Genomic DNA, 9,002 nt, shown 5'->3' with positions numbered 1-9,002 from the left:
TGCGAACAGAAAGGGACTGATGTTCGGTCCCTAGACACAGCTCCCCCTGTGCCACGCACCCTTCGCTTTCGCATCGGGTTGGGTCGCAGCTCTCCCTTTTGTCGCAAGGCAAGACGCCAAGCTTAACATCTGGCACCACGGGAAGGCGGAAAGAGCCACTTGGGAAGGAGAGGCTATGAAAGACGCTTCACTTCCCCTGTGAGGACTGCCGCGGCACACCCGACTGGAAAGCGATACGCCCCAGTGCGAGCTTCCGTGCCCTACGGCGCACCGGCAGCGGGCGGCCCCGCCCCGAAACGCGCCGTCAAACGACTGAAGTTTGTAATATCTCAAGGAAAGCGGCGGCGGCGGCGGCGGAGAAAGCGGCGGCGGCGGAGAAAGTGGTGGCGGCGGCGAAAGCGGCGGCGGCGAAAGCGGCGGCGGCGGCGAAAGCGGCGGCGGCTGCGAAAGCGGCGGCGGCGAAAGCGGCGGCGGTGGCGGCGGCGAAAACGGCGGCGGCGGCGAAAGCGGCGGCGAAAGCGGCGGCGGCGAAAGCGGCGGCGGCGAAAGCGGCGGCGGCGAAAGCGGCGGCGGCGAAAGCGGCGGCGGCGAAAGCGGCTGCGGTGGCGGCGGCTGCGGTGGCGGCGGCGAAAGCGGCTGCGGCGGCGGCGGCGAAAGCGGCTGTGGTGGCGGCGGCGAAAGCGGCTGCGGCGGCGGCGGCGAAAGCGGCGGCGGCGGCGAAAGCGGCGGCGGCGGCGAAAGCGGCGGCGGCGGCGAAAGCCGCGGCGGCGGCGAAAGCGGGGGCGGCGGCGAAAGCGGCGGCGGCGGCAGCGAAAGAGGCGGCGGCGGCGGCGGCGGCGGCAGCGAAAGTGGCGGCTGCGGCGGCAGCGAAAGTGGCGGCGGCGGCGTCGGAAGCGGCGGCGGCGGCGGCGAAAGCGGCGACGGCAGCGAAAGCGGCGGCGGCGGCGGCAGCGAAAGCGGCGGCGGCGGCGGCAGCGAAAGCGGCGTCGGCGGCGGCAGCGAAAGCGGTGGCGGCGAAAGCGGCGGCGGCGGCAGCGAAAGCGGCGGCGGCAGGGAAAGTGGCGGTGGCGGCGAAAGTGGCGGCGGCGTCGGAAGCGGCGGCGGCGGCGGCGAAAGCGGCAGCAGCGGCGGCGGCGAAAGCGGCGGCGGCGGCGACAGCGAAAGCGGCAGCGGCGGTGGCGGCGGCAGCGAAAGCGGCGGCGGCGGCATCGAAAGCGGCGGCGGCAGGGAAAGCGGCGGTGGCGGCGAAAGTGGCGGCGGCGAAAGCGGCGGCGGCGAAAGCGGCGGCGGCGAAAGCGGCGGCGGCAGCGAAAGCGGCGGCGGCGGCGGCAGCGAAAGCGGTGGCGGCGGCGGCAGCGAAAGCGGCGGCGAAAGCGGCGGCGGCGGCGGCGAAAGCGGCGGCGGCGGCGGCGGCGAAAGCGGCGGTGGCGGCGGCGAAAGCGGCGGCGACGGCGGCGAAAGCGGCGGCGGCGGCGAAAGCGGCGGCGGCGGCGAAAGCGGCGGCGGCGGCGAAAGCGGCGGCGGCGGCGAAAGCGGCGGCGGCGGCGAAAGCGGCGGCGGCGGCGAAAGCGGCGGCGGCGGCGAAAGCGGCGGCGGCGGCGAAAGCGGCGGCGGCGAAAGCGGCGGAGGCGAAAGCGGCGGCGGCGTCAGCGAAAGCGGTGGCGGCAGCAGCAGCGGCGGCGGCAGCGAAAGCGGCGTCGGCGGCGGCGGCAGTGGCGGCGGCGGCGGCAGCGGCGGCGGCGGCGGCGGCAGCGGCGGCGGCGGCGGCGGCGGCAGCGGCGGCGGCGAAAGCGGCGGCGGTGGCGGCAGCGAAAGAGGCGGCGGCGGCGGCGGCGGCAGCGAAAGTGGCGGCGGCGGCTCAGCGAAAGTGGTGGCGGCGGCGTCGGAAGCGGCGGCGGCGGCGGCGAAAGCGGCGGCGGCGAAAGCGGCGGCGGCAGCGAAAGCGGCGGCGGCAGCGAAAGCGGCGGCGGCGGCGGCAGCGAAAGCGGCGGCGGCGGCGGCAGCGAAAGCGGCGGCGGCAGCGAAAGCGGCGGCGGCGAAAGCGGCGGCGGCGAAAGCGGCGGCGGCGAAAGCGGCGGCGGCGAAAGCGGCGGCAGCGGCAGCGAAAGCGGCGGCGGCAGCGGCAGCGGCGGCGGCAGCGAAAGCGGCGGCGGCGGCGGCGGCAGTGGCGGCGGCGGCAGCGGCGGCGGTGGCGGCGGCGGCGGCGGCGGCGGCGGCGGCGGCGGCAGCGGCGGCGGCGGCGGCAGCGGCGGCAGCGGCGGCGAAAGCGGCGGTGGCAGCGAAAGCGGCGGTGGCGGTGGCGGTGGCAGCGAAAGCGGCGGCGGCGGCGGCAGCGAAAGCGGCGGCGGCAGGGAAAGTGGCGGTGGCGGCGAAAGTGGCGGCGGCGTCGGAAACGGCGGCGGCGGCGAAAGCGGCAGCAGCGGCGGCGGCGAAAGCGGCGTCGGCGGCGGCAGCGAAAGCGGCAGCGGCGGCGGCGGCGGCAGCGAAAGCGGCGGCGGCGGCATCGAAAGCGGCGGCGGCAGGGAAAGCGGCGGTGGCGGCGAAAGTGGCGACGGCGAAAGCGGCGGCGGCGAAAGCGGCGGCGGCGAAAGCGGCGGTGGCAGCGAAAGCGGCGGCGGCGGCGGCAGCGAAAGCGGCGGCGGCGGCGGCAGCGAAAGCGGTGGCGGCGGCGGCAGCGAAAGCGGCGGCGGCAGGGAAAGTGGCGGTGGCGGCGAAAGTGGCGGCGGCGTCGGAAGCGGCGGCGGCGGCGAAAGCGGCAGCAGCGGCGGCGGCGAAAGCGGCGTCGGCGGCGGCAGCGAAAGCGGCAGCGGCGGCGGCGGCGGCAGCGAAAGCGGCGGCGGCGGCATCGAAAGCGGCGGCGGCGGCGAAAGCGGCGGCGGCGGCGAAAGCGGCGGCGGCGGCGAAAGCGGCGGCGGCGAAAGCGGCGGAGGCGAAAGCGGCGGCGGCGTCAGCGAAAGCGGTGGCGGCAGCAGCAGCGGCGGCGGCAGCGAAAGCGGCGGCGGCGGCGGCGGCAGTGGCGGCGGCGGCAGCGGCGGCGGCGGCGGCGGCAGCGGCGGCGGCGGCGGCGGCGGCAGCGGCGGCGGCGAAAGCGGCGGCGGCGGCGGCAGCGAAAGAGGCGGCGGCGGCGGCAGCGAAAGTGGCGGCGGCGGCTCAGCGAAAGTGGTGGCGGCGGCGTCGGAAGCGGCGGCGGCGGCGGCGAAAGCGGCGGCGGCGAAAGCGGCGGCGGCAGCGAAAGCGGCGGCGGCAGCGAAAGCGGCGGCGGCGGCGGCAGCGAAAGCGGCGGCGGCGGCGGCAGCGAAAGCGGCGGCAGCGGCAGCGAAAGCGGCGGCGGCAGCGGCAGCGGCGGCGGCAGCGAAAGCGGCGGCGGCGGCGGCGGCAGTGGCGGCGGCGGCAGCGGCGGCGGTGGCGGCGGCGGCGGCGGCGGCGGCGGCGGCAGCGGCGGCGGCGGCGGCAGCGGCGGCAGCGGCGGCAGCGGCGGCGAAAGCGGCGGTGGCAGCGAAAGCGGCGGTGGCGGTGGCAGCGAAAGCGGCGGCGGCGGCGGCAGCGAAAGCGGCGGCGGCAGGGAAAGTGGCGGTGGCGGCGAAAGTGGCGGCGGCGTCGGAAGCGGCGGCGGCGGCGAAAGCGGCAGCAGCGGCGGCGGCGAAAGCGGCGTCGGCGGCGGCAGCGAAAGCGGCAGCGGCGGCGGCGGCGGCAGCGAAAGCGGCGGCGGCTGCATCGAAAGCGGCGGCGGCAGGGAAAGCGGCGGTGGCGGCGAAAGTGGCGACGGCGAAAGCGGCGGCGGCGAAAGCGGCGGCGGCGAAAGCGGCGGCGGCAGCGAAAGCGGCGGCGGCGGCGGCAGCGAAAGCGGCGGCGGCGGCGGCAGCGAAAGCGGTGGCGGCGGCGAAAGCGGCGGCGGCGGCGGCGGCGGCGGCGAAAGCGGCGGCGGCGGCGGCGGCGAAAGCGGCGGTGGCGGCGGCGAAAGCGGCGGCGACGGCGGCGAAAGTGGCGGCGGCGGCGAAAGCGGCGGCGGCGGCGGCGAAAGCGGCGGCGGCGGCGGCGGCGGCGAAAGCGACGGCGGCGGCGGCGGCGGCGAAAGCGGCGGCAGCGGCGGTGAAAGCGGCGGCGGCGGCGGCAGCGAAAGTGTCGGCGGCGGCGGCAGCGAAAGTGGCGGCGGTGGCGGCAGCGCACGTGGCGGCGGCGGCGTCGGAAGCGGCGGCGGCGGCGGCGAAAGCGGCGGCGGCGAAAGCGGCGGCGGCAGCGAAAGCGGCGGCGGCGGCGGCAGCGAAAGCGGCGGCGGCGGCGGCAGCGAAAGCGGCGGCGGCGGCGGCAGCGAAAGCGGCGGCGGCAGCGGCAGTGAAAGCGGCGGCGGCGGCGGCAGCGAAAGCGGCGGCGGCGGCGGCGAAAGCGGCGGCGGCGAAAGCGGCGGCGGCGGCGGCGAAAGCGGCGGCGGCGCCGGCGAAAGCGGCGGCGGCGGCGGCGAAAGCGGCGGCGGCGGCGGCGAAAGCGGCGGCGGCGGCGACGAAAGCGGCGGTGGCGGCGGCGAAAGCGGCGGCGGCGGCGGCGAAAGGGGCGGCGGCGGCGAAAGCGGCGGTGGCGGCGGCGAAAGCGGCGGCGGCGGCGGCAGCGAAAGCGGCGGCGGTAGCGAATGTGGTGATATTTGTGCATGTTTGGATGGCAGCTGGCAGAAATGTGGACACACTTCACTAAATGGTGTCATGACAGGTACATCATTTGATACCGGCAAGGTAATGTAATGTGCAGTGACGACGCGCTAATTGCTTCGTCCGCAACATACCCCAATGACTAGCGTCCAGTAATCGGAGGATTTACGTCTGCAACGAACGAGGTACAACCACACGAGACTGATTGTCAGTTCGTAACAATATAACACCGTGGTGTGCAGACAAGTTGCGACGTTGCGCCAAGTAACGTCAAACAAGTGGATCACGAACCTGCGTGGCAGAGTGAGGATATTGAGTACGAAGATACCGCAGAAGAATTTGCAAAGAAGCATCGGCGGCTGTTGCGGAAGCAATGCGACGAAAATCCACTAGAAAACCATCAGCTAATTCCTTATCTTGCGAAACATTAAACATGCAGGAGAGTTCAGAAGAATCGAACCCTTCGTCAGGACCGATATGTTGACGAGACAAAGCATCAGCATTGCTATGCTGGGCCGTAGGCCAAAACAAGATTTCGTAACTGTAGTTAGACAAAAACAAAGACCAACGTCTCAACTTTTGTGCCGTACGGGCTGGAACTGGCTTCGAGGTGTGAAACAACGATGTCAAAGGCTTATTGTCGGTGACCAAATACAACTTGCGATCTTACAAAAAAATCACGAAACTGTCACTCCATATACAATAGCTAAAGCATTTTTCGTGATTTGCTGGGCAGAATTGAGCAACTTAGACGCAAAAGCGATCGGGCGATCGGCAGAATCAATGCGGTGCGAGAGAACCACTCCGATTCCGTGAGAACATGCATCGAAAGCCAAACCAACTGGTATGGAGGGATCGAAAGGAATCAAACAGCGATCACTCAACAAAGCAGATTTGTGCTTGTGGAAAGCAGTGTCACGTTCCGAAGACCAAACAAAAGGAACGTTCTTACGCCGAAGGCGCTGCAATCTGCGCTGCATTTGGTATAAACCGAATATAATACGTAATTTTGCCCAACACAGACTGAAGTTCTTTCAAATTCCTGGGTGCTGGCAAGTCTCTGATCGCACTGAGATGTGACGGTGAGGGGTGGATTCCCTGTCCAATAATCATGTGTCCTAAATACTGAATCACAGTTTGAAAAAATTTGCACTTGTCTCTGTTACACTTTATTCCTGCCTGCAAAATTACAGTAAATAAGGCATGCAAATTCTGCAAATGTTCGTCAGGGGTGCGACCTGACAAATATATCGTCCAGATAATTGGAACAACCAAGGACAGTGTAAATAAGACTAAAAATAGCAGGATCGGAAGCACAACCGAACGGAAGGCGGCGAAACTTGAACAATCAAAGGCGGGTGTTGATCACAAAATAGCGCTGCGACTGTTAGTCGAGCGGAATCAAAGTATGCGCCCCGCAAGTCAATCGTGGAAAAAAATTTTCCCGCACCAAGCTGAGCAAAAATGTCTTCAGGACGCGGTAAGGGAAACGTAGCGACCACTGTCTGGGGATTTACGGTAGACAAAGTCAGCACAAATACGGATACTACCGTTTTGGTTTCTTCACACACACTATAGGCGAAGCCCATGGCGAAGCTGAAACAGGTTCAGTTACACCACTGTCTTGCAAATGCGTAAGTTCAGCAGCTATGGCGTCGCGCACTGCGTGCGGTACCGGAGGTGCGCGCCGGAAAATAGGCATGGCATTGTCTTTAACTACAACGTGCTCTGCAAAATCTGTGGCACAACCAAGGCCATCAGAAAAGAGTTCAGCAAAATCATCGCATAGTGTGGCAACACTGTCTGCATGGTCACAAGCGTTGATGCTAAGTACATCGTCCTGAACTGCGAGGCCAAAAAGTTCAAATGCGTCCATGCCAAAAATGTTCGTAGCATCACAAGAGCGGAGCACATGGAAAGACACGGTTTTCGTCGTTGCACCATACGTGGCTCGCAGACTACACGCGCCGAGCACAGAGTTCCTGTCCAGTAAATGCAGTCAGCGTGGAATGCTAACGACGAAGCGGGGGTGAACCAAGCAAGTCATACGTTGATTTGTTCAGTAAAGAAACTGACGCACCAGTGTCTAGCTGCATGCGAAGCGAACGTCCACGAATGTTCAAAGTCACAAAAAGCTTCCTCTCATCGCGCTGAATGCGAGAGGAAGTTCAAATGGTTCAAATGGCTCTGAGCACTATGGGACTTAACAGCTGTGGTCATCAGTCCCCTAGAACTTAGAACTACTTAAACCTAACTAACCTAAGGACATCACACATATCCATGCCCGAGGCAGCATTCGAACCTGCGACCGTAGCAGTCGCGCGGTTCCGGACTGCGCGCCTAGAACCGCGAGACCACCGCGGCCGGCGCGAGAGGAAGTGTCTGGCAAAACCTGATTCACACGACGAGCTGTCGAAGCACGTGAAGCAGAAGGCTTTGAATAAATGGCATTAACGTCCATACGCTGATGTGAATCATGGTCATGGTGGTTACCGTTGCGGTGAGGCCCACGCGAGTCACGCGAACGGGAGACAATTCGTGAATGAGAGTTTCCCTTACTGCACACAGCTTGCACGTGTCCTTTCTTATTACAAAAATAACACGGTGCTTGACAAGATGGGAAACTGTCCCGTGGGTGGGCATGAAAGCAGTTCGGACATGATTTCAGTTTCTTAGAGGGTGCCTGGTTTGAACCATGTTTACGTGCGCGCGAGCGGCGCGGCGTGGCTGGCTTGGAGGGCACTTGTTGTGCCGCGCTAACAGCACACACACCCGGAGTCACGTCGAACGCAGAAGTAGCCATGTCTAATGTATCCTGTGTCTAGCAAGTCCACTACTTCCTGCAAAGACGGGTTTTTAAAACGGAGGATTTGTTCGCCGATGAGGTGATCCGCCACATTCTGCGCAGTAGCGTCTCTAAACATATCCGCATATGAGCGTCCACATGAGCAATTAAAATCACAATCAGAAGTTAGTCCCTGAAGGTCCGCTAACCAAGATTTATTGGACTGAGTAGGGCCACGCCGGAGGCGAAAGAATTTGTAACGTGCAACTACCAAATTTACACTGTCACGGAAGTGGGAGTTCAAAGCTTCAATCACTTCGTCGTAAGTTTTAGTTTCGGGCCGGGTGGTGGGAAACAATTTCACGAGCACACGGTACAACACGTTTGCAATGAAAAAAGCAAGCCGCTCTGTACCTGGTACGTTGTAAGCTGTGAAGTGTGCCTCGAGCTGGGCGATGTATTCTGGCCAGCGTTCAACATTAGCATTGAAGGCACGAAATGGTGGCGCCGTCGGCGACGGCGTCGGTGCAGGTGGTGACGTCGGAGGCGCCGAAGTAGCTGTAGTTAGTAGTGTGACCAGTCCATTTATGGCAGCAAGCAGCTGCGTCATTTGCTGAGCCTGAAAACGGACAAGATCGGACAGCGAAGCCTGTTCCTGTTGCGAAGCCATGGCGTACACAAATGAAAGTTTTATAGCAACTGGGAAATCACAAAAAAGCTAAAGCAGTACCGAGCAAAAAAGGAAATGATAGGAGATGAAATGTGGCATCCTTGTCGCCAAAATTTTGTTTCCCGCCTGGGAGGCGGCGCGTGGGTAGGAACGGGAAAAGGTAATACAAGTCGATACTGAAAGAAAATGGTTTAGTGGTACAAAAACAAGGTGATAAACGATTACATAACTTTGTACGTAGGTGCGATGCTAAAGCTAGGTGTCCTGGCTGGCTGCACCTGATGAAATGGGCAGAAGCAGCTGCGGAGCTCGTAGACCACACTGTCCTTACTCAGCTCACTGTTCAACAATTTCGAGCTCGGCCCACGCCTTTGAGGCTGCCACACCGCCTCCATTGTCGAGTTCAACATTAGTGATTTCCCATTGTTTGACCAAAAATTTCAGTACCCAATATTAATTTTAAAACCAAATCCGCAAGATACGGGACGCTGAACAACCACAAGACCGATTGTCCTGTCACGTGGCGCCACGTATAACATCCCCCTTTTAGTCAGGGTGGTAGGCTAATTAAAGAATTGCCACGTTAACAATGGTTTCATATTAATTTGGGATAGGGCGTCGCATCCGAAGTGAAAATAATACCCGGAGGAAGTCAGCTCCTGTCAACTTGACTCTTACTGTGTGCCTTTGCGCAATAACGATCAGCAGAAATAAAAAATGTGCAGAGTAATATGGAGACTAGCCAGGGAAATTTTAGTTCGGCATGATGAATTAATTTTGACTCTGTTTGGATATTACTGTAAATGAATGGTCGCCAGCTCACCTAGTCTAAGCTAAATCAATTAAAACTCTTGACTTTGAAATCAAATCATGTTACTATTGAACCATGTTGGCAGGCGTGGACAGT

The 9,002-nt window shown here is 64.2% G+C and overlaps 1 protein-coding gene across 1 annotated transcript; it reads right to left on the bottom strand.

Annotated features, from left to right (window-relative positions):
• Window positions 1-304: 304 nt before the first annotated feature.
• LOC124789173 (ice-structuring glycoprotein-like) lies at window positions 305-8,490 on the bottom strand. Its single transcript, XM_047256467.1, is given in 4 exon segments — window positions 305-1,787; window positions 2,111-3,150; window positions 3,153-4,657; window positions 8,427-8,490. Coding segments are annotated over 4 exon segments (4,092 nt in total).
• Between the last annotated feature and the right edge of the window lie 512 nt (window positions 8,491-9,002).

This window comes from Schistocerca piceifrons, chromosome 3, assembly GCF_021461385.2.
Source record: "Schistocerca piceifrons isolate TAMUIC-IGC-003096 chromosome 3, iqSchPice1.1, whole genome shotgun sequence".
Taxonomy (NCBI): domain Eukaryota; kingdom Metazoa; phylum Arthropoda; class Insecta; order Orthoptera; family Acrididae; genus Schistocerca; species Schistocerca piceifrons.
The sequence above is the reverse complement of the archived record's forward strand: the minus strand, read 5'-3'. Positions and strand labels throughout refer to the sequence as shown.